We start from the raw sequence: 26,212 nt of genomic DNA on the forward strand, positions 1-26,212 counted from the left end.
CCTCTGATCTCTCTCTCTCTCTCTCTCTCTCTCTCTCTCTCTCTCTCTCTCTCTCTCTCTCTCTCTCTCTCTCTCTCTTCTCCCCCACTTTCTCTTTCTGCCACCACTTTTCCATTTCCTCTCCCAATAAATCTCAGGTGCAACTGTTTGGCCTGGTGTGGTCTTTCTGGTACCATGCAATAGTCACAACAGAAACCATGGAGTTTCTATTACCTGCTGAGAAAGGCATGAAGTAGTCACTTTTCTTAAAGTTTCCACTCTCATCTAGAAAGTGTCCAGGGTCAAACATCTCTGGGTTGGGGAACTCCTTGCTATCATGCAGCACTGATGTCAGTGATGTTACTACTGTTGTTCCCTGGAACAACACATAGAGACACCAAGTTACAAAGAAATTATAGAGATGAAGTATGCCACGAAAATAACTTAATTCACCTTCTGCTCCATAGAAGTGGATAAGCACAAAAAACAGCAGAAACATTTAAATTCACAAAGTGGGGAGGGGGTAGGAATGAGCCTGAGGCCACCCATATTGATGTATCCAAAGTGCCTTCCAGTGACATTTCATATGAGTAGTTTAAAATTTCTGAGTCTCTTCTCCCTTTCCTACAAATTGGAATCTTGCTTTTCCTTTTTCCTTTTTTCTTTTCTTTTTTTAAAAAATATATTCTTTATTTATATTTCAAAGGATTTCCCCTTTCCTGGTCCCCCCTCCACAAAAGTCCCATAAGCTCCCCCCTTCCCCTGTTCCCCAATCAACTGCTTCCTGCTTCCCTGTCCTGGGATTCCCCTACACTGCTGCATTGAGACTTGCCAGGACCAAAGGCCTCTCCTTCCTTCTTCTTGAGCATCATTTGATATGTGAATTGTGTCTTGGGTATTCCGAGCTTCAGGGTTAATATCCACTTTTCAGTGAGTGCATACCATGTGTGTTCTTTTGTGATTGGGTTACTTCACTTAGGATGGTATTTTCCAGTTCCACCCACTTGCCTAAGAATTTCATGAATTCATTGTTTTTTATAGCTGAGTAGTATTCCATAGTGCAAATATACCACATTTTCTGTATCCATTCCTCCGTTGAGGGACATCTGGGTTTTGCCCAGCTTCTGGCTATTATAAATAGGGCTGCTATGAACATGGTGGAGCATTTGTCCTTATTACATGCTGGAGAATCCTCTGGGTTTATGCCCAGGAGTGGTATAACGGGACCCTCTGGTAATATCATGCCCGGTTTTCTGAAGAATTTCCAGACTAATTTCCAGAATGGTTTTACCAACTTGCAATCTCACCAGCAGTGGAGGAGTGTTCCTCTTTCTCCACATCCTTGCCAGCACCTGCTGTCTCCTGAGTTTTTGATCTTAGCCATTCTGACTGGTGTGAGGTGAAATCTCAGGGTTGTTTTGATTTGCATTTCCCTGATGACTAAGGAGTTGAACATTTCTTTAGGAGCTTCTCAGCCCTGCAGGGAGTCCCATAGTTAGAGGGGGTCTAGCACCATTTAGTGGTGAGGCTGCTACCATCTTTACTCCTATGACTGAGCAGACAGGTACAGCCAGGTACACAGAGATCACCAGAGTATAAGATCATATGGGACACAGACTGCCAGGGCCACACCTGCTCCCAGGAGCTGGGTGGCATGGCACAGCCTTCTGTGCACCTAGTCTGCTAGGAGATATCTGCTCTGACAGAAGACCGGCAATTAGAGGTGAAGCCACCATCTTCACTCCTGTGACTGAGCAGGCTGTTACAACCAGGAACACAGAGAACAGCCGAGTATAAGATCACTTGGGACTCAGTCTACCAGGGCGCCACCTGCACCCAGGAGCTGGGCAGCCCCATAGCAATCTGTGACAGGGGAAAGCCAGTCACGCAGGGGTGCTGAGATAGGCTTGTAGGTACACGGGGTGGGGGGCGGGGGGAGCAAGAACCAGCCAGTGACAGCAGGACCAACTAACACCAGAGATAACCAGATGGCAAAGGCAAAAGTAGGAATGTTCCTAACAGAAATCAAGGCAATATGGCAACAAACGAACCAAATTCTCCCACAACAGCAAGTCCCAGATACCCCAATACAAGAGAAAAGTAAGATTTGGATTTAAAATTACAGCTCATGATGCTGATGCAGGGCTTCAAGAAGGGCATAAATAACTCCCTTAAAGAAGTAGAGGAGAACACAAGTAAACAGGGAGAATCACTTAAAGAACTACAGGAAAACACACAACAAAACAGGTGAAAAAATTGAACAAATAAGTCCAGGATCTAAAACTGGTGGTATAAACAATAAATCAATCACAAAGGGAAATAACTCTAGACAAAAAACCTAGGAAAGAAGTCACGAGTCATGAATTCAAGCATCAACAACAAAATACAAAAGATAGAAGAGAGAATCTCAGACGCAGAAGATTAGAAAGCATTGATACAACAGTCAAAGAAAATGAAAAATGCAAAAATCTCCCAACCCCAAACTTCCAGGAAATCCAGCACAAAATGAGAAGATCAAATCTAAGGATTATAGGTATAAAAGAGAGTGAAGATTTCCAACTAAAAGGACCAGTAAATGTCTTCAACAAAATTATAGAAAAAAATTTCCCTAACCTAAAGAAAAAGACACACATGAACATACAAGAAGACCTGAGAACTCCAAATACATTGGACCAGAAAAGAAATTCCTCACATCACACAATAATAAAAACACCAAATTCACTAAACAAAGAAAGAGTATTAAAAGCAGTAAGGGAAAAATATCAAGTAACATATAAAGGTAGAGCTATCAGAATTACACCAGTCTTATCACCAGAGACTATGAAAGCCAGAAGATCCTGGGCAGATGCCATAAAGACCCTAAGAAAACACGAATGCCAACCCAGACTGCTATATCCAGCAAATCTCTCAATTACCATAGATGAAGAAACCAAGGTATCCCATGCCAAAAACAAATTTACACAGTTTCTTTTCACAAATCCAGACCTTCAAAGGATAATGAATGGAAAACATCAACAAAAGGAGGGAAACGGCACACTAGAAAAAGCAAGAAATTAATCTTCTTGTAACAAACCCTAAAGAAGATAACCACACAAACATAAAAATTATATAAAAAAAAAAAGAGGAAGCAACAATCACTATTCCTTAATATCTCTTAACATCAATGGACTCAATTCCACAGTAAAAAGACATAAACCAAGAGACTGGATATGTAAGCAGGACCCAACATTTGCTGCATAGAGGAAACATATCTCAGTGTCAAAGACAAATACTACCTCAGAATAAAAGGCTGGAAAACAGTTTTCCAAGCAAATGGTCCCAGGAAACAAGCTGGAGTAGGCATTCTAATATCCAATACAATAGACTTTCAGCCAAAAGCCATCAAAAAAGACACAGAAGGACACTTTGTATTCATCAAAGGAATAATCTAGTAAAAGGAACTCTCAATTCTGAACATGTATGCTCCAAATACAAGGACACCCTCATTTGTAAGAGAAACTTTACTAAAGCTTAAAGCACATATCGCACCCCCAACAATAATTTTGGGTGACTTCAACCCCTGACTCTCCTCCATGAACAGATCAGGGAAACACAAACTTAACAGAGACACAGTGAAACTAACAGAAGTTTTGGATCAAATGGATTTAATAGATATCTAGAGCATTTTATCTTAAATCAAAACAATATGCATTCTTCTCAGCACCTCATGGGACCTTCTCCAAAACTGACCATATAACAGACCTCAACAGATATAAGAAGATTGAACTAATCTCATGCCTCTTATTAGATTGCTATGGAGTAGAGATGATCTTCAATAGAAACAAAAACAATAGAGAGCCCACATACACATGGAAGCTGAACAATTCTCTACTTAATGATACCTTGGTCAAGGGAGAAATAAGGAAAGAAATCAAACACTATTTAGAATTTAATGCAAATGAATGCACAACATACCAAAATCGATGGGACACAATGAAAGCAGTGCTAAGAGGAAAACTCATAGCTCTGATCAGCCTCCAAAGAGAAGCTGGAGAGAGCATACACCTGCAGTTTAACAGCACATCTGAAAGCATTCCAACAGAAAGAAGCTAATACAGTGAAGAGGAATAGAAGGCAGGAAATCATGAAACTCAGGGCTGAAATCAACCATGTAGAAACAAACAAACAAGAAAAAACCTATACAATGAATCCACAGATCTAGGAGCTGATTCTTTGAGAAAATCTACAAGATAGATAAACATTTAGCCAGTCTAACAAGATGGCACAGAGACAGTATCCAAATTAACAAAATCAGAAATGAAAAGGGAGAAATAACAACAGACACTGAGGAAATTAAAAAAATCATCAGATCATACAGATCTTTCACATGTTTGGTAAGAGTCACCCCAAGATACTTTATACTGTTTGTGGCTATTGTGAAGGGGGTCATTTCCCTAATTTCTTTCTCAGCCTGCTTATCCTTTGAGTATAGGAAGGCCACTGATTTGCTGGAGTTGATTTTATAACCTGCCACTTTGCTGAAGTTGTTTATCAGCTGTAGGAGCTCTCTAGTGGAGTTCTTTGGGTCACTTAGGTAGACGATCATGTCGTCTGCAAATAATGATAGTTTGACTTCTTCCTTTCCAATTTGTATCCCTTTGACCTCCTTATGTTGTCGAATTGCCCGAGCTAGTACCTCAAGTACAATATTGAAAAGATAAGGAGAAAGGGGGCAGCCTTGTCTGGTCCCTGATTTCAGTGGGATTGCTTCAAGTTTCCCTCCATTTAGTTTGATGCTGGCTACCGGTTTGCTGTATATTGCTTTTACTATGTTTAGGTATGTGCCTTGAATTCCTGTTCTCTCCAAGACTTTAAGCATGAAGGGATGCTGAATTTTGTCAAATGCTTTTTCAGCATCCAATGAAATGACCATGTGGTTTTGTTCTTTGAGTTTGTTTATGTAGTGGATTGTATTGATGGATTTCCGTATATTGAACCAACCCTGCATTCCCGGGATAAAGCCTACTTGATCATGGTGGATGATCGTTTTGATGTGTTCTTGGATTCGGTTGGCAAGAATTTTATTGAGTATTTTTGCATCGATGTTCATAAGGGAAATTGGTCTGAAGTTCTCTTTCTTTGTTGGATCTTTGTGTGGCTTTGGTATCAGCGTAATTGTGGCTTCGTAGAAGGAATTGGGTAGTGTTCCTTCTGTTTCTATTTTGTGGAATAGTTTGAAGAGTATTGGTGTTAACTCTTCTTTGAAGGTCTGGTAGAACTCTGCACTGAAGCCATCTGGTCCTGCGCTTTTTTTGGTTGGAAGACTTTCTATGACTCCTTCTATTTCTTTAGGCATTATGGGACTGTTTAGATGGTCTAGTTGGTCCTGATTTAATTTTGGTATTTGGTATCTGTCAAGGAAATTGTCCATTTCCTCCAGATTCTCCAGTTGTGTTGAGTACAGGCTCTTGTAGTAGGATCTGATGATTCTTTGGATTTCCTCAGTTTCCGTTGTTATATCTCCCTTTTCATTTCTAAGTTTGTTAATTTGGATACTTTCTCTGTGCCCTTTGGTCAGTCTGGCTAAGGGTTTATCTATCTTGTTGATTTTCTCAAAGAACCAGCTCCTGGTTTTGTTGATTTTTTGTATGGTTCTCTTTGTTTCTACTTGATTGATTTCGGCCCTGAGTTTGATGATTTCCTGCCTTCTACTCCTCCTGGGTGAAATAGCTTCTTTTTGTTCTAGGGCTTTCAGGTGTGTCATTAAGCTGTTAATGTATGCTCTCTCCATTTTCTTTTTGGAGGCACTCAGGGCTATGAGTTTTCCTCTTAGCACTGCTTTCATTGTGTCCCATAGATTTGGGTATGTTGTGTTTTCATTTTCATTATGTTCTAAAAAGTCTTTAATTTCTTTCTTTATTTCTTCCTTGACCAAGGTATCATTGAGTAGAGTATTGTTCAGTTTCCACGTGTATGTGGGTTTTCTGTTGTTTCTGTTGCAATTGAAGATCACTTTTACTCCATAGTGATCAGATAGGAGGCATGGGATTAGTTCTATCTTCTTATATTTGTTGAGTTCTGTCTTGTGACTAATTATATGGTCGATTTTGGACATCGGTACAGGGAGAAAGTTTCTGAACAGAACACCAATAGCGTATGCTCTAAGAGCAAGAATTGACAAATGGGACCTCATAAGGTTACAGAGTTTCTGTAAGGCAAAGGACACCATCAAGAGGACAGATCGGCAACCAACAAATTGGGAAAAGATCTTCACCAATCCTACATCAGATAGAGGGCTAATATCCAATATATATAAAGAACTCAAGAAGTTAGACTCCAGAAAACTGAACAACCCTATTAAAAATGGGGTACACAGTTAAACAAAGAATTCTCACCTGAAGAACTTCGGATGGCAGAGAAGCATCTTAAAAAATGCTCAACTTCATTAGTCATTAGGGAAATGCAAATCAAAACAACCCTAAGATTTCATCTTACACCAGTCAGAATGGCTAAGATTAAAAATTCAGGAGACAGCAGGTGTTGGAGAGGATGTGGAGAAAGAGGAACACTCCTCCACTGCTGGTGGGGTTGCAAATTGGTACAACCACTCTGGAAATCAGTCTGGCGGATCCTCCGAAAACTGGGCACCTCACTTCCAGAAGATCCTGCTATACCACTCCTGGGCATATATCCAGAGGATTCCCCACCATGTAATAAGGATACATGCTCTACTATGTTCATAGCAGCCCTATTTATAATTGCCAGATGCTGGAAAGAACCCAGGTATCCCTCAACAGAAGAGTGGATGCAAAAAATGTGGTATATCTACACAATGGAGTACTATTCAGCCATTAGAAACAATGAATTCATGAAATTCTTAGGCAAATGGATGGAGCTAGAGAACATCATACTAAGTGAGGTAACCCAGACTCAAAAGGTGAATCATGGTATGCACTCACTAATAAGTGGTTATTAACCTAGAAAACTGGAATACCCAAAACATAATCCACACATCAAATGAGATACAAGAAGAAAGGAGGAGTGGCTCCTGGTTCTGGAAAGACTCAGTGAAACAGTATTCGGCAAAACCAGAACGGGGAAGTGGGAAGGGGTGGGAGGGAGGACAGGGGAAGAGAAGGGGGCTTACGGGACTTTCGGGGAGTGGGGGGCTAGAAAAGGGGAAATCATTTGAAATGTAAATAAATTATATCGAATAAAAAAAATCATCAGATCCTACTACAAAAGACTATACTCAACACAACCGAAAAATCTGGATGAAATGGACAATTTCCTAGACATACCAAATACCAAAGATAAATGAGGATCGGATAGACCATCTGAATGATCCTATAACCCCTAAAGCAATAGAAGCAGTCATTGACAGTCTCCCAACCAAATAAAAGCACATGTCCAGATGGTCTTAGTGCAGAATTCTAGCAAACCTTCAAAGAACACCTAACAATACTCTTCAAACTATTCCACAAAATGGAAACAGAAGGAACCCTATCCAACTCATTCTATGAAGCCACAATTTCTCTGATACCAGAACCACACAAAGATCCAACAAAGATAGAAAATTTTAGACCAATTTCCCTTGTGAATATCGATACAACAATACTCAATAAAATTCTTGCCAACCAAATCCAAGATCACATCACAACAATCATTCACTATGATCAAGTAGGCTTCATCCCAGAAATGCACAGATGGTTCAATATATGGAAATCCATGAATGTACTACATAAACAATCCACTACATAAACAAACTCAAAGAAAAAAACCACATGGTCATTTTATTAGATGCTGAAAAAGCATTTGACAAAATTCAGGATTCTTGTTTTTCTTTTTTTTTTCTTTTGTTTTTTCATTTTTTTTTTTTTGGATCACAAATCCTACCGACATTATTGAAATATTAAAATGTATAAATAATTTAGATGGAGACAGACTCACAAGAGATATGAAATCCTCAGAACATTACATATAAATTAGATACACTGTTTAAACCCGAGGTTTAATGTGCTAGAACATATCCATTTTGCCCTTATATGTTCAGCAGACCCTTGATAGGATCTGGGGGAGTGTGGTTAAAATGAACAGAAAGGAAGAAAATTAGGATTTCAAACACCAATCTTATCAAAAAGCAAACTCAACAATTGTCCTTAAGTCGGTCAGACAAGTCACTCAGGGAAACAGATGTGCTTTTATGATAGGCCATAGTAGCATGTTATTGACTTCATAAAAATGTTCAAGCTAGCCCAGTCATTACTGCCACCATCCCAACATCCCACTGTTTTCTTTCATACAATTGCAGTGCTCTTCATTCTTTAGATACACACAGTCCTGGAACATGAAGGGGGCAGGGATGCTGCTGGTTTATAATGGCACCCAGCAGGCACAACTGTGTTAACTCGGACTCAACACTTAACCTCTCTGTGTCTCAAGTTCTCAGTCGTAAATCAGAGAGCAGTAAAGTAGTTAACACATGGGCTATAATGAAGGAGATACATTCGTGAACATAACAGGTGTAGAACATTCAAGAGCACCCTTGTAAAATCCCAAGTCTTAGCTGGTGCTTTTGCCACCACAGAGGCTCCGTAAGATGGACGTTGCGAGCTCTGCTTAACGATGGTTCCCAGGCACACAGAACAAGGCCTTGGACACTAAGTGGTTTGTAGTTCATAATTCTTGAATAAATTAGTTACCAAATTAATATTTCAGACCCTTAACACTGACTGTTCTAGTTCATCACATCTGAATAATACACTTCAGATTAATCAGTCTCCAAATGGAAAAATTCTTCAAGAATTTTAAATGAAATAGAACATTCGTTAAGCACAATAAGGAGTATCCATGAAGAAAAATACCACTATTTTCTCATGTAGAAAATCTGTCTATTCCTCCATCTATCTCTGTCTTTATAAGAATGTAAATGAAGGGGTATGTGGGAGAGTAGAGGTGTGATGCCATATACGTAATCTATATGTCTATATGGATGCACACATACACATATAGAGAAATATATGTCTAAATACAGAAATATATATATAAGAGTATATATGTTGGGGTTGCAAATTGGTACAACCACTCTGGAAATCAGTCTGCTGGTGCTTCCTCAGAAAACTGGGCACCTCACTTCTGGAAAATCCTGCTATACCACTCCTGGGCATATACCCAGAGGATTCCCCAGCAAGTAATAAGGATACATGCTCCTCTATGTTCATAGCAGCCCTATTTATAATTGCCAGAAGCTGGAAAGAACCCAGGTATCCCTCAACAGAAGAGTGGATGCAAAAAATATCATATATATACACAATGGAGTGTATATATATATATATATATATATATATATATTCAGCCATTAGAAACAATGAATTAATGAAATTCTTAGGCAAATGGATGGAGCTGGAGAACATCACACTAAGTGAGGTAACCCAGTCTCAAAAGATCAATCATGGTATGCACTCACTAATAAGTGGATATTAACCTAGAAAACTGGAATACCCAAAACATAATCCACACATCAAATGAGGTACAAGAAGAACCGAGGAGTGGCGCCTTGTTCTGGAAAGACTCAGTGAAGCAGTATAGGGCAAAATCAGAACAGGGAAGTAGGAAGGGGTGGGTGGGAGAACAGGGGGAGGGAAGGGGGCTTATGGGATTTTCGGGGAGTGGGGGGCTAGAAAAGGGGAAATCATTTGAAATGTAAATAAAAATATATCAAATAAAAAAACTAAATGGAGAAAAAGAGTATATATGTATATATATGTATATATGTGTATGTGTATATGTGTATATTGTGTATATGTATATATGTATATGTATATATGTATATATGTATGTGTGTGTGTGTGTATGTGTGTGTGTGTGTCTGTGTGTGTGTCTGTGTGTACAGGATGAGGACTATTTGGGAAAAGGAAAGGAAGGAACAGAAAGGGTAGCAGAGAGAGACAGGAAGATCAATGGAATAGAATTGAAGACGAGAAATGCACCCACATACAAATGGTTACTTGATCTTTTAGAAAGGAAAGTGTTGTTTCCCTGAGAATAAACTACAAGTGAAAACACATGAAAGTCACAGTTGTCATGTTTTCTGTGATATCAGTTGCCCTTGTGTGATATTATATGAAAATATATTTTATTCTTCTGTGACAAAGGCATCCTATAGGATAAACATATTTCTGGAGGTAGTAAAGGAGACATAAAGACAGTCACTGAAAAATTTAATATAAGCAAAAACAGTAAGAAAACTAAGTCTAATACAAAAGAGGGATATCTATGTGGGGCAAAACATTGCTGCTTTGAACTTGAGGGATATTCTGTAAAAGGGGACTTGACACTTAGGGTAAATAGTCCTTGTTCACCATCTACTCATTTCAAAACTTTCAACTTTGTTAACTTGCTTTGAGCCTGAGGGTGATTTCTATTATAATAGGTTTTATTAGGAATAATAATATATTATGATTTCCAGAGTTTCTTATGAGAAATATATTATGATTTCTCCTCTTCTCCTGATACAACCCCTAAAACCTAACCTTCATGAATGTTCCTACCAGAGTGTATTCTGGGGCCCTGAATTCTCACACATGAGTATCTTCTACAATATTCACTTTACCAGGATTATTTTATACTCATAGAAACTTTATATCAAATTAAATTAGGAAAAATGTTTTCTAAATATTAAAAGTGATTGAAGATTTTGGTATGAATGTTTCTATAGATTCCTGTGAGTTGAGAAGTAATTTAAAAATTTAACCCTAATTCCTTGGAGTCTACTTCATGTAAAAGTTTGAATGAGAGGAGAGGACTTTGTGGGGGCAGTTTAGGGATGGCAACAGGAGGTACATGTTGAAGGGAGAACAGGAGAGAGTAGTAGGAGAGACAACTGGTTCGGAGGAATAACTCTGGGAAAAGCTAGAAATCTTGCACAATGGAAACTCTCAGGAATCTATGAGATTGACTCTATGTATGAATCCTAGCAGTGGATATGGAACCTGAAACAGCCACCTCTTCAACTAGAAAAGACTTCCAAGGAAAGGAGGGGCTGAGTCACAAACACAGCCACAAAACCTTAGACTCAAAATTTGTCCTACCTACAACATGTGCAGGGTCCAAAGATGGAGCAGAAAGTGAGAGAATATCCAAAGAAGGACCAGCCCAGCTAGAATCCTGTGCCATGAAAGAGAGCCCACTCCTAACATTATTAACACCCAAATCAAGGAGGGACCCATGGCTCTAGCCTCATAAATAACAGAGGATGACCTTGTCAGGCATCAATGGGAAGGGAGACCCTTAGTCATATCAAAGTTCAATATCCCAATGAGGGGAATGCGCGGGCTGAGAGACGGGAGTGGTGGGTGGGGTGGGGTGCACCCTCATAGCAGCAGGAAGAGGGAAGATGGGATAGGGAATTTCTGGGAGAAAATTAGGAAAGGGGATAACATAACATTTGAAATGTAATATAGTCTCAAACTTGGCTTATAAACACAAGGATTTTATGAAGAGATATGTCATTCTTATTTTGTTCTTCATTTTATTTACCATTTAGTTGGGTCTAAGGACATAAATATACACAAGTTTTGAATATTAGTGATAGACTTCATCTGTAAGAAGCAAATGTATTATCTCAAGAATATCATTCAGTTAAAGAGAGAAAACTGGTATCCTAACACTATACCAAGTATTTTTTTTTTTGCTACCACTTCTGAAAATATAAGACTTCCCGGGAGATAGCATTGAACTCCTTCTGAGTGAAGGCATCACTCAATCAGAAGGTTTTCAGTGTCTTGTAAGTAACACTAAGTAACCACAAAAATCAAATAAGTAAATACTGAATCACATCAGGGAATATTTTCAACTTTGTTTTAAGCAGACAGCTCAGTTTTAGTATCAAAATTCTAACAAGTTTGAAGATTAGAAGCAACAAACTTGAGATAATAATAAAATCAGAATGGATAAATAATTATTTCTATTAAAAAGATAGAAAGAATTTCATAGGCAATAGAGAAATAATAACAAAAGTCATTCACCATTCAGGAAAACTCTAAGAAGATATTTGTGGGCTTAATTATTAAAAAGGAATATTGCATAGAGAAAATAAAAATCCCCAATAAATGAATGAATGACATAACCTTATTAACAAGATAAAGAAATCAAGATATCAATTTTTTTCCTATTTGGAAACTTTGACTCTCACAATAATAAAAATTTCAGAAAAGACATTTGGAAAATTGATAAAATATTGAAACATTCACACAGAAATACCTAATCTTTGCTATATAGCATTTAGAAGGGTGAGCAAATATGAAAATGTCAATACAAGATATATCTGTGCCTGTAGTAGAGCTGACTTCTGGATCAGGAGGCAGCATAAACCACCTGTATAACAATGTATATCAGAAGACTGGAACCACACTATGAACCTGGGAGCATCAAAGCACAGAGATGCAGCAGTAAGACATGCTCACCTTGGGGATGAGATAGTTCCTGAATTTAATGTCACAGGTCACTGCATGGGGCAGGTTGTTGGGGACGATGTTAATAAATCTCTGGACCTCATGAATCACGGCATCTGTGTAGGGCATGCGGCTTTTGTCCTGCATGCAGGGGCTGCGGTGTCTGCCAACCACACAGTCAATCTCTTCCTGGACTTTAACTGTTTGGTCATAGTGAAAAACAAGGAAACAGAAAAAATGTCAGGCCACACACACAGCTCAATATATGTTTTCCAATAGAATTATAAATGTGAATTTTATATTCATACATGAGAGTATATATACAAACATTTATACATAAATTTTGTGTTATGGATTAAATCACATTCCTTCTACATAGAGATTATGATGGATTACCATGTACTTATTATTTAATAACCATAATAGCAAATAAATTATTGCTAATTAAAAATATCAAAGGAAAACAGTATAATTAGACAACATATTTTAGTCCTTAGTTAAGGGCATTAGTGTTATATTTTAAACTCAACACCCATTCCATTTACCATGTTCTCAAAGAATGAGAAATTGCTATGCCAGCACATGCCACCCACAGGTACACCAGATAAATGTTTCAGATAAAATTACCATTCAGCCACTCCAGATCTGTCTCTCTCTGTCTTTGCCTCTGTCTCTGCTTCTCTCTATCTCGGTCTCTCTTTTTTGTCTCTCTGTGTCAGTCCTTCTGTGTCTCTGTCCCTGTCTTACCAAACAGCAACTTTGACACCAGAGGATAAACTGTGAGAAGCAGCCAATAAGGGATCAATGGCTGCAACTGATGTGGATGAATCCAGATATCTACAAGTTCTAGAGTGGTTAAGGAAATCAAACTAAAACACACACACACACACACACACAGACATGCACACACACACACACACACAGAGAGAGAGAGAGAGACAGATAGACAGACAGACAGAGAGACAGAGACAGAGACAGAGAGACAGAAAGAGAGAGAATGCTTCAAGCAAGGACTATTTTCAGTGATTTATTTCTTCTCTTTTTATACCCTTCGAGACCATTTTATTTCTAATAGGAAGAAAGTTAAATCATATCCACAAGTCATACTTTTCCAGAGACAATCACCATAAAAACATTCTTCAAAAACAGATCAAAATTATTACATAAAATAAAATTACAACAGGATATTCGTTATGTATTTCTAATATGTAAATTACATCTAACTAAACAAGTCTCATCTGTCTTTCTAAAACTTCAAAGTGTCCTCAAAGCAGTACATTTTAGTCATTGATTTACAAAGTTTACAAAGCCAAGTCTATGGTAGTAATTGTTTCCTGTGCATGTTTGAAAACAACCTGTAGTTACTAAGAAGCAAATTGTCTTTCTTACATCTTATTTTTGAGGTTCTGATCCACTAAGGTGGATAGCCATTCTTTCTGTTCTTATTTTCATACTGGAATTATTTACTCTTTATTATATCTTTACTATACCCTGGTACACACTAAAAACCTGTTACTATATCCCTAGATCACAAGATCAAGAAACTCAGGCCCAACTTGGAGTGTTACTTTGATGGTTAGATTGCCCTAAGCCTATTCTTACTACCACTATAATTACATGCTTTCAATCCATTAATACTCACCATAATCCTTTCTCTACCTCAAGCATATTTTACAATTTTATCAGTAAAGGGAACGCTCTATTCTTAACTCCAACTTAAAACTTTCTATCAACAGTCTTAATTTCCTAACTTCATGTTTTCTATCAACTACACTAACTTTCTAAAATTAGTTAAATCAAACTAACCCCTTTTAACAATTACTACAGTCAGAAATTCCATAAAGTCATTAATCCATATAGACAACATTTTCTGAAAAAATTCATTTCCACAATTATCTGCACTAAAACCTACCCAACAGGACAGCCATTCCCCCAGAGAATATTTACACAAAAATGTAGACAGTTGGGGCCTCCTGGTGTTCATTCATACCAAACCAAATAAATGAGGAATATGGTACTGATTATGGTATTTTCTAGTAGTAAAATATGGAACGCTATTACCTCTTGGTATCTGGAGGATTGACTCTATTGCTTACATTTATAGAGCAAAGCAGAGAAGGGGTGCAGAGAAGAAGAATTCAGGAATCAAATGTTGCCAGTATCCCATTTCACAGCTATTCATTTCTCATTCTCTTAAACCATTGATATCCCAGGTAAAAGGCTTCTTAGACACCGCCATTTTTATTTGAGATTTCAGGTTGTCTTTAAGGTAAGTCCCCGGATGAATGGGAGTAGATAGGATATGTCAGCAAGGTGATCAAGCAAGGTGATGCACCTTGTTCCCTACTTAAAATTTTATTATAGTTGAATACTAGTCTTTATATGTCTGCAGAAATAGATCCATAATTTGTTTTTCTTAGTGCATGTGTGTTCATCACACTTATGTTTCAATATAATCTGTCCTGTTCTTTGGTTTTTTTGAACCTCATATTTTGATTCAATAAGTTTGAGAACCTTTTAGGCTGTTTACTGTTATCTCCTTATATCAACAAAATATTAATTTTAGTCATTTTGTGATTTTCTCATATAGTAGATATTGAACACAGCAGTGAAGGTGGTTTCATATGTGCTAACCCACTTGATCAGTTTATACATTGCAGGAGAAAGCATTATTGGTAGAGTTGAAAAAAATCATTGTTCAACAGAAGTTTAAGAAAATGGACTTATAGTGTGAAAAATTACTAATTTAAATTTTTACACGAATGAAGAATATTGATAAATAACCTACATATGTTGAATACTTCCTAGCTATAGTAAATTCTTGGCTTTCATCTGATGATTCAGTCAGGTAAGTTTTCTTTTCTCTACCCTAAAGTGGAGACCACTTTATTAGATTCATCAAAATAAGAGCTGGAGACCATAAGATATTAACAAACCTAATATCTAATCTATGAACCTAACATTTTTTTAGGATTACCATTTTTTGATATAGAGATGTACTTATATTTCACAATATCTTTGTGATCTTTGCCCAAAATAATTGCATCTTACATGAAGAATTTGTGTTACAATCACAGGTAAATTGTTTTCACCATTTACATTAATGACTTATGACTTTTGTTATCATCTCTAGCACTTTAAATAACACAGTATTTCTTATTAGTGCTTTTGACATTCTTGACTCTCTTGTGTGTGTATATTTACATAATGGAATACTACTCAGCAGTTAAAAACAATGATTTCATGAAACTTTTAGGCAAATGGTTGGAACTGGAAAATAACATCCTAAGTGAGGTAAACCTAACTTTTAAAAACCAAAGAATATGGGTTCACAGGGTAATATATGCTGACCACACCTAGCACAATATTTCTCTCAGGGAACCTAGACACAGACCAGAATTTGATTGCTTTTCCTACAGCCAGAATCCATTTATCTAAGTCATGCTGTTCATTACAGACAGTAGCACAGAAGGTGAAGGTCTGAGACTGTTCTAAGAATAACAATATGCAGGGTTTTGATATAATCTTTTGAGAATCTTACAGGACCACTGTGGTTCACCAACTGTGCCCTCACCTGTGACATGTGGGTGCTTCAGCAGGAGCAGGAGAGCATATCTCATCGTCGTGCTTATTGTCTCTGTCCCTGCCCCAAATATATTATTGATAGTGGTTTCCAGATTTTCAAGTGTAAATTCTTCTTGTTCAATATGGTTTTCCTGTAATTTGATATAAAATTCTGACAAATTATTTACCAGAATATCTTATTACAGTGGCTCTACAGTTGTACATTTGTATATTTGTACAAGTTGTATAGATGAATATTTGAAATCAAAATTGCAAAATATAAGGAGAATATACTTTGCTTCCATTTCAAATGGATATTCTGTTTAGAAATTCACTGAGTTGAATAGACTTTGGGTTTAGTTTTTCCCATGATGTATTTATTAACTTACAAGGTTACTTTGTAGTAAACATTGTACATTTTTTTAAAGTTTTATTATGTTGGTAACAAATATCCTAGAATGTAGAGGAGAAATTAAAGTATCGCTTCAAAGACTATGCCCAAGATTTTTATAATTTTCAATTTTACACTAAATTCTTATTAACCTGATTCTTCCATTGATCTCATTATCTGCATATAAGTATATTTTTGTACTTGAATGCCTGAAGCACAACTAAATGAAACATTTTATTCATTATCTATTTTTTCATATCAAATTCATAAGAAGAATGTATGCTAGGTCTCATCTTTGGATATGCAGATTCATCCAAATTACTTGTTCTATCAATATACTGAAGAACAATTTAAGGTGTGTGACTCTAACTCCCTGGAGCTTCTATGCTATAGTAAGTCAGGTCTGCAATAAGATTCTTTGCCTTTGAGTTAAATAAATCCTTTCTTTCTTATTGCCTTAATAGGATTTCCTCATTTTTTTAAAAAATAACTTATCATCATATATGTGTATGCCATATTTATTATCTGTACAGGCATTGATTAGTTCTAAGATGTCTCAACTACAGTGAGAGATACAGTAAGAAAGAAGCATGAATCTGCAGGTGTGATTTCCATACGCTGATATTTTCTGGATTGAAGCTCAGAAGTAAAATATGTGTGTCCTGTGATAGACACGTAGAAAGATTCTAGACGACCTCTAACATTCTATTTATCCTATTACATTATGACTAAGAGATTTTTTCTTTGAAAAACTGCCATAATTGAAGTGGTAGCATTAAATCTCACTGTAATATCATTTGTGCTTCCTGGTGAAAACAATTTATCCATAGTTGTGTTGAATTTATACTTTCAAGGGTAGAAATCCAAAATTAGGTGTGTGAAAACTTATTAAAAAATAGCAAATATATGTTTAAGTGACACTACATAAAATATGTTAAAAGTTAAAAACTACATGCAAAATGGAGTTATCCTCAATTTCAATGATTACTTAAAACAGAAATTAGTCACCACAATATAACACATTATCAGCATAAAATGAAAGAACATCACATGATCATTGTATATGACAAAGAAAAACAGTTGAAATTGTTTATAAAAACTTTCCTAGTATAAATGCATAGAACATATGGATAGAAGAGAATGTATATGCCACAAGGAAGACCATCTAGGAAAAGTACAAATCCACAGTATACTATTACAAAAGACAAAAGGTTTATTCTAAATTTATAATTCAAATAAAATCAAAGAACATGCGCTTTCAACTAGTTAAGATAATGCTAGAAATTTTAATCTGAGCAGTTAAATAAAAAAAATACAAAATAAAAGTTAGTCAACACAGTCACTAAAGAACAAACATGGCATGTTTGGGTTAATATCAGTGCATATTAACCCAAACCCTTTGAATACACACAATGCACCTCACAGACCATATGAAGCTCAAGAAGAAGGAATACCAAAGTGTGGATACTTCACTCCTATGTAGAAGGGGGGAACAAGATAATTGTGAGAGGTAAAGGGAGGGAGGGACCTGAAAGGGAGACAGGGAAGGCACAAAGTGGGGGGTGGGAGGGTCAGGTGTGGGAAGAACTCTACAGAGGGTCAGGAAACTGAAAAGAGTGGTGTAACAGTGGGGGATGGGGAACTGGGAATAGCCAGCAAAAAGTCCCAATGCCTGGAAACAAGAGGTTCCTAGGACCCAATGGAGATAACATTAGCTAAAATACACAACCAAGTACATAGAGAACCTGAATAGACTATGTCCAGAGATTAGGCATGGCCCCTGGTTGAGAGATGGGGCAACCCACCCATCTCAAAATATTAACCCAAAATTGTTCTTGTCCAAAAAAGTACAGGGACAAAGAATAGAGCAGAGACTGGAAAAAAAGACAATCCAGAGAATGTCCCACCTGGGGATCCATCCCATATGCAGCTATCAAAACGGACACTATTGCTGATATCACCAATTGCTTCCTGACAGAAGCCTGAGATAGCTGCCTCCTGAGATGCTCTGCCAGAGCCTTACTAATACAAATGTGGATGCTTGTAGCCATCCATCAGATTGAGCATGGGGACCACAATGGAGGAGATAGGGTAAAAACTTAAGGAGCTGATGGGGTTTGCAACCCCATAGAAAGAACCACAATATTAACCAACCAGAATCCCCAAAGCTCTTAAGGACTAAGCTACCAACCAAAGTGTACACGTGGAGAGACCTGTGGCTCCAACTGCATAAGATATGACTGTAGCAGAGTACAGTCTTATCTGGCATCAATGAGAGTGATGCCCTTGTCCCTGAGAAAGCTCTATGCCCCAACATAGGATAATTCTAAGGCAGTGAGGCAGAAGTGGTTGGGTGGGTAGGAGAGCACCCTCACAGAAGCAGGGGGATGTGGAGTGGGATAGAGGGCTTACATAGGGAAAACCAGGAAGGAGGATAACATTTGAAATGCAAATGAATAAAATAGACAATAAAATGATATAAGATAATCCAAATAAGAAGGGATAAAGTACAATGACATTTATGTAGAAAACTGGATTAAATATGTAGAAAGCACATCCCGTCCAGACAGGAAAAGAATCAATAAAAGCTAGTAAATGATCATAGTAAAATTTTAGTGTAATAAATGAATCTAGATATGGCATTATTCATCAGAAAATAGCAATCTGAAATGAAATAGGTTGTTGGCTGAGGCTTTTGTTGGACAAGCTTCACATGATTTTTAGCAGCAGTCTCCATCATTTGGGCCTATTTTTGTTATAAAACACTGGCTAAGTAACTGAAATAAATTTCATGGAATTAAAGAAAAGACAACCTGAGTAACTGGAAAAAGTACAGGTGGAAATAGAGAAGCTAGGGAAGCAAAAAGAAAAGCATCAAGAAAAGCAATTAATCCTAGAAGTAAATAAAACCATATCATCCTTTAATCAAGACAGGTGTGGGCGGAGCCTCTAGCATTCAATACTTGGAATTCAGAATGTACATACATTATTACACCACAAAAGACAGTGGGAGTACCCACAGATGAATGGATAAGGAATACAAATATGCATTCTAAAGTATACCATACATTAAATTGAGGTCTCAAATATCAAAACTCACTGTGTTATAATTATGGAACATATGAACATTTAAAACAAATACTGTAAACAAGGCATCTCTAAGGGCAATAGTTATTTTTTACTTGTAAATCAGAAAGAATGCCTAGGCTTCTAGGTTCTGCATGCAATGGAGCAAAAGTTACCACTGGATGAGTGAAAATAGATACAAGAGAAATATCCAGGGTAATTTCTTGGATTCAGAAAATGAAATGGGTATCTGAACTCAAGGTCTCACAGGAAAAAGTAGAAGCTGTCTGCCCCTTGTCATCCAGGAAATAACAAGCAGGCAGAAAATACTTAGCTAAGTATTGCAGATCTAATGCATGCTAACACAGGAAGTGCTGCTCCAGAGTTGGCCATAGATAAACATCTTACACTATCCCCATAAATTCAGTGTTGCAAAATATCTACTGGAATATGTAGTCCTTTGCCATCAAGGACAGTAAGAATGGTTTGGGGAAAGTACAGTTTTATTTCTCAAAGATATGTTGTGTATCCATGATGTATAGATGAATATTTCAATAAAGAAATTAAAATATTAGCCTATGTTTAAAAAAAGATTTGCAATTTAACAAAGGTGATGGGATTGCTCAGTTGTTACTGTTTTTCTATATCAAAGACAAATCTGCTCTTGGCAAAAGACAAGAGTTAAGAAGTACTAGAAAATACTTTTTCTGGCAATCAGTTGTTAATGATCAATGGCCAAAATTAACGATGCAAGTGAATGACATTGAAATAGAAGATTTGATGAATACAGGAGTTATTGGAACTAGTACTTTAAAAAACATTAGAATTCAGAATGACCACTTCAAAGATTTTAGATATTGGAAAGTCATCTCACATAAATCAAAGTTGTGACCAGAAATTAAGGATTAATATGCCTGACATAGCCTTAAATATATAAGGATGAGATTTATTATAGCAGTAAGGAACTCAGATATATATTCCCTCAATACCAAATACAGTCCCTAAAATAAAGGGTGAAATGGAACATACTCCTAAGGAAAGTAATGAAAACTGCCACTAGAACAACCACAGACTGCAGTTATTCCAAAACAGGACACAAGAGGGATTGAGCTTTCCATTGTGTAAGGGGAGGGCCACTGCTAAAATTTTATCAATGCTTCTATCCATAAAATGGTTGACGAACAAGCCTATGTGGGTAGAGCAGTGTACCATTAACTAAGGAAAAATTATAGGCAACTGAGCAGCTGGTAAAAGAGCAACTGGAGTCTCAACATATAAAAGAGTATACCAGTCCTTGAAATTGCCATGTATTTGTTATAGAAAAAAAATTGTAGAAATGGAGAATGTTAACAGATTTAAATGAATAGGTCCATTACAATCTGTAAAACATTTACCTTTTTTAGTGCCTAAGACAAGGCCTATGATAGTAATTGTTTTAAAGGACTGCTTTTTTACTATTCCCTTGCAAGATCGGGATAAGGAAAAATTGGCCTTTGCAGTGCCTACTTATAAAATGTTCAACCTGTAAAAAGATATCAATGGAAAGTTCTTCCACAAGGAATGTCAAATAGTCCAACTCTATGTCAATATTTTATTCAACAACCACATGAAAGAATTCATAGGCAAGTTGCTCAATCCATTATTTATTGTTAAAACGATGATGTTTTGTTAGCTGATTCTGATGCAAATACGTTGGTGATTGGTCCTAATGCTTTGATACAATTAGGAATCTACTTGTCAAAACACTAAAGGCCCTTGCTCCCACTGGATTTCTGACTGATCATTAAAGATGCCAGCAACCAATCACTGGGCAAAAGGAGACTGGACAAGATTCTTAGAGTTTCTCAGGCTAAAAGGCAGTTGGTAGGAGAAGTAGAAATCACCATGAAGCAGTGGAATATAAATGGATGGATATAAAGAGACCCTGAGGGACACTTCTTGCTGGTCAAAGGAAAAATACAAAAAGAAGAACTGTCAATCCTGAACATCTATGCCCCAAAGGCAAGGGCAACCTCTTTCATAAAAGAAACTTTATTAAAACTAAAAGCACACATTGCACCTAACACAATAATTGTGGGTGACTTCAACACTGCACTTTCCTCAATGGACTGATCAGGAAAACAGAAACTGAACAGGGACACAATGAAACTAATTGAAGCTTTGGACCAATTAGATTTAACAGATATATATAGAACATTCTATCTTAAAACAAAAGAATACACCTTTTTCTCAGCACCTCATGGTACCTTCTCCAAAATCGACCATATAATTGGTCACAAGACAGACCTCAACAAATATAAGAAGATCGAACTAATCCCATGCCTCCTACTGATCACTATGGAGTAAAAGTGGTCTTCAATAGCAACAGAAACAACAGAAAACCCACATACACGTGGAAACTGAACAATACTCTACTCAATGATACCTTGGTAAAGGAAGAAATAAAGAAAGAAATTAAAGACTTTTTAGAACACAATGAAAATGAAAACACAACATACCCAAATCTATGGGACACAATGAAAGCAGTGCTAAGAGGAAAACTCATAGCCCTGAGTGCCTCCAAAAAGAAAATGGAGAGAGCATACATTACCAGCTTAATGACACACCTGAAAGCCCTAGAACAAAAAGAAGCTATTTCGCCCAGGAGGAGTAGAAGGCAGGAAATCATCAAACTCAGGGCCGAAATCAATCAAGTAGAAACAAAGAGAACCATACAAAAAATCAACAATACCAGGAGCTGGTTCTTTGAGAAAATCAACAAGATAGATAAACCCTTAGCCAGACTGACCAAAGGGCACAGAGAAAGTATCCAAATTAACAAACTTGTCTCCTTGTACTAAGCTCAAATCCAAATGGATCAAGGACCTCCACATAAAGCCAGACACTTTGAAGCTAATAGAAAAGAAACTGGGGAAGACCCTTGAGGACATCGGTACAGCGAGAAAGTTTCTGAACAGAACACCAATAGCGTATGCTCTAAGAGCAAGAATTGACAAATGGGACCTCATAAGGTTACAGAGTTTCTGTAAGGCAAAGGACACCATCAAGAGGACAAATCGGCAACCAACAAATTGGGAAAAGATCTTCACCAATCCTACATCAGATAGAGGGCTAATATCCAATATATATAAAGAACTCAAGAAGTTAGACTCCAGAAAACCAAACAACCCTATTAAAAAATGGGGTACAGAGTTAAACAAAGAATTCTCACCTGAAGAACTTCGGATGGCGGAGAAGCATCTTAAAAAATGCTCAACTTCATTAGTCATTAGGGAAATGCAAATCAAAACAACCCTAAGATTTCATCTTACACCAGTCAGAATGGCTAAGATTAAAAATTCAGGAGACAGCAGGTGTTGGAGAGGGTGTGGAGAAAGAGGAACACTCCTCCACTGCTGGTGGGGTTGCAAATTGGTACAACCACTCTGGAAATCAGTCTGGCGGTTCCTCCGAAAACTGGGCACCTCACTTCCAGAAGATCCTGCTATACCACTCCTGGGCATATACCCAGAAGACTCCCCACCATGTAATAAGAATACATGTTCTACTATGTTCATAGCAGCCCTATTTGTAATTGCCTGATGCTGGAAAGAACCCAGGTATCCCTCAACAGAAGAGTGGATGCAAAAAATGTGGTATATCTACACAATGGAGTACTATTCAGCCATTAGAAACAATGAATTCATGAAATTCTTAGGCAAATGGATGGAGCTAGAGAATATCATACTAAGTGAGGTAACCCAGACTCAAAAGGTGAATCATGGTATGCACTCACTAATAAGTGGATATTAACCTAGAAAACTGGAATACCCAAAACATAATCCACACATCAAATGAGGTACAAGAATAAAGGAGGAGTGGCCCCTGGTTCTGGAAAGACTCAGTGAAACAGTATTCAGCAAATCCAGAACGGGGAAGTGGGAAGGGGTGGGTGGGAGGACTGGGGAAGAGAAGGGGGCTTGCGGGACTTTCGGGGAGTGGGGGGGCTGGAAAAGGGGAAATCATTTGAAATGTAAATAAATTATATCGAATAATAAAAAAAAATTGATGGATCTAGGGAGCAGCAGAAGATAAAGCCAATGAGCCATGTAAGAATTTGGGTAAATAGCCACTGGCCACTTCCCACATTGGGCTTAGGGTAGCAGGGGACGTTGTAGGAGTGCATAGACTTTGAGGTAGCCAAGGTATTTAAAAATTAAGTTTCATATGTTTGTCTTCAATTTGTGAATACAGATAGCTCCTGTTTGTGCACTTGCATGAGATCTGCCAGGAACCATCGTGGTATAGCCCAAACTCACTGCTACAGATGGTGCAATGTGGTGGGAGAACTCACTATTAAAATAATTAGAGATGTTTGAATGAAAGAGACAATACACATGCACTATGAGATAAGTTTGGGAGGAGGGGAGATTTGGTTTCTCAGCCTGCCAAGCTGAGTCATGATTTTCAGGAAGAAGCCAAGGAGAGTTGTAGGCCCAGCACTCTTGGTTTTGGTGCCTTGTCATCATTATTTTCCAAATTATAGACAATCGTTTTATAGGATAATGGTCCTAATTTTAAACAGGGGGAAATAAATAGGATAATTTACTAAATTTTATTCTTTAACAAAGCAATTTGTAGCCATAACCAGACATGGGTATAAATCTGAGTATTGATACAAAATTTGAGATTAATATTGTTACTCTTAGCTAGGCACTGTGCCTATGAAACTCATTCAAGAGTACAAAGCATTGACACAGTACTTCTAATAGCTGCTATAACAAACTATTTAAGATGATTAAGTAACACAAGTTAAGGGCCAGATAGTAATCTCATGGTTATGTTAGATTCTAATTTAATCATAATATAAATCCACAGAATGTGACATTTAATGTTATTTCATTATTAAAAATCATTTGACAAAGAGACATATCTGCTACTGAAAGTTTCTCCATTCTCCTTCAAAAAAGAATTGAGCATCTTTACCTACAAGTGAGGCTGATTACCATGTCAAAGTAGCTATGGGGCAGAAATTGCTCTATTCATCTACCTATAAAAAATACTAGCCAAGAAAGGACACACTATGAGGGAAAGTTGATAATTTAGTTCTGTCAAGACAGAACAAACTAGCCATTCATAGTTCCTGCTACATTTCAATGTCTTTCAGATGGTCCTGAGTCAGAAGGCTGGAGACAAATATTCCAATATTATAAGAAACGTGAGTTGTGCAGGTAATCAGCTGTCTCTAAAGTTGTTTTAAGTTTTAGAAGCTTTGTTTGATGCTTCCTATATACTTACATAATGTTTAATTTGTTCTAAGATTTCTAATGGGGTTGAAGACTAGTTATGGTCTCATAAACAAACTTTAGTTGTTTAGCGTTGAGAGATATGATATAGAGTTGAAAACATGTCATTCAGATGGTATACAGGCTAAAATCAAAATACAATTCAGGTATATAATCCAAAACTCTTTAAATTACAAATGAAGGTAGAGGCCGGGCAGTGGTGGCACACGCCTGTAATCCCAGCACTCTGGGAAGCAGAGGCAGGCATATCTCTGAGTTTGAGGCCAGCCTGGTCTACAGAGTGAGTTCCAGGACAGCCAGAGCTACACAGAGAAACCCTGTCTCAAAAAAAAAAAGAAAGAAAGAAAGAAAGAAAGAAAGAAAGAAAGAAAGAAAGAAAGAAAGAAAGAAAGAAAGAGGAAATGAAGGTAGAGTACTTTTTCTATTTGACAAATATGATGGAGTAGATGTTAATTGTATATCTTACTCTGTGATTTACATAATTGTTGTAGTTGTACTCTGTTGTGGGAAATTTTAAAAATAAATAGTAAGTCCCTATACTACACCCAGGTATTCTCTGCCCATGGTCCCACTGCAACTAGGCTAGCCTCTGTGCAGTAGTCTTCTCAGCTCTGGTTCGCCTACCTCAGAGATGCTCCAACCTTCTCAGATATTTACCTCCTGTGGTCATCAGTCCCAAATTACAGTAACCCAGTAAATCAAAATTCTACAAGCTTGTAATTAATTAGTAAGATTTAGAGATTATTAAATTCTCAGTTCACAAGATGCCCACACAATAATTTTAGAGCCAATTGATGATACAAGCTGCCCACCCAGATTAGACAAGTTATCTAGCCATACATGATATTATAGCTAACTGTGGTTATTTAAAACCAAGCAGAATCTGAACAGTACTGTTCACTCTCCATTTTCCTGCTACCCTTCCCCTGTTCTTCTCTTCCATCCACCTCTCAAACTCATCACACCACCTTACTTTTCCCTGTCCAATCACATTCTGTGGATTTCTGATGTTCTGAAGACTATGTAAAGTACATTTGAACTATTAAACCTTAGCTACTCTTAGCCATTCTATTTGAATAAGTTGAAAGCACTTTTTAATAATTAAATTAGAATCTAACATAACCATGAGATTACTATTTGACCCTTAACTTGTGCTACTTAATCATCTTAAATAGTTTGTTGTAGTAGCTATTAGAAGGACTGTGTCAATACTTTGTATGCTTAAATGAGTTGCATAGGCACAGTGCCTCAATAAGGGTAAGTATTAATTTCAAATAGAAGACAGAATATCAGGTGCAGAAGATACCATAGAAAATATTGATATGACAGTCAAAGAAAATGCAAAATGCAAAAAGCTTCTCACCCAAAACATCCAGAAAATACAGGACAATTAGAAGACCAAACATAAGGGTAATAGGTATAGAAGATAGTGAAGATTTCCACCTTAAAGGGCCAGAAAATATCTTCAACAAAATTACAGAAGAAAACTTATCTAA

General features: G+C 37.2%; 1 protein-coding gene across 5 annotated transcripts in view; it reads right to left on the minus strand.

Annotated features, from left to right (window-relative positions):
- LOC127677021 (cytochrome P450 2C38-like) overlaps window positions 1-26,212 on the minus strand; it is a 54,633-nt gene that overhangs the window by 1,359 nt on the left and 27,062 nt on the right. For 3 of the 5 annotated variants that reach the window (XM_052172337.1, XM_052172338.1, XM_052172335.1), the window contains 3 exons: window positions 15,985-16,126; window positions 12,423-12,610; window positions 214-355 (listed from right to left, as the gene is read on the minus strand). In XM_052172337.1, the coding sequence (XP_052028297.1) occupies window positions 214-355; window positions 12,423-12,610; window positions 15,985-16,126 (472 nt within the window). Of the gene's footprint in view, window positions 1-213; window positions 356-12,422; window positions 12,611-15,984; window positions 16,127-21,960; window positions 21,972-25,617; window positions 25,629-26,212 lie in introns of all 5 variants that reach the window. The other 2 variants (XM_052172339.1, XM_052172336.1) reach the window with 1 other exon arrangement.

The sequence above is a fragment of the Apodemus sylvaticus genome, chromosome 1 (assembly GCF_947179515.1).
Source record: "Apodemus sylvaticus chromosome 1, mApoSyl1.1, whole genome shotgun sequence".
Classification (NCBI taxonomy): Eukaryota; Metazoa; Chordata; class Mammalia; order Rodentia; family Muridae; genus Apodemus; species Apodemus sylvaticus.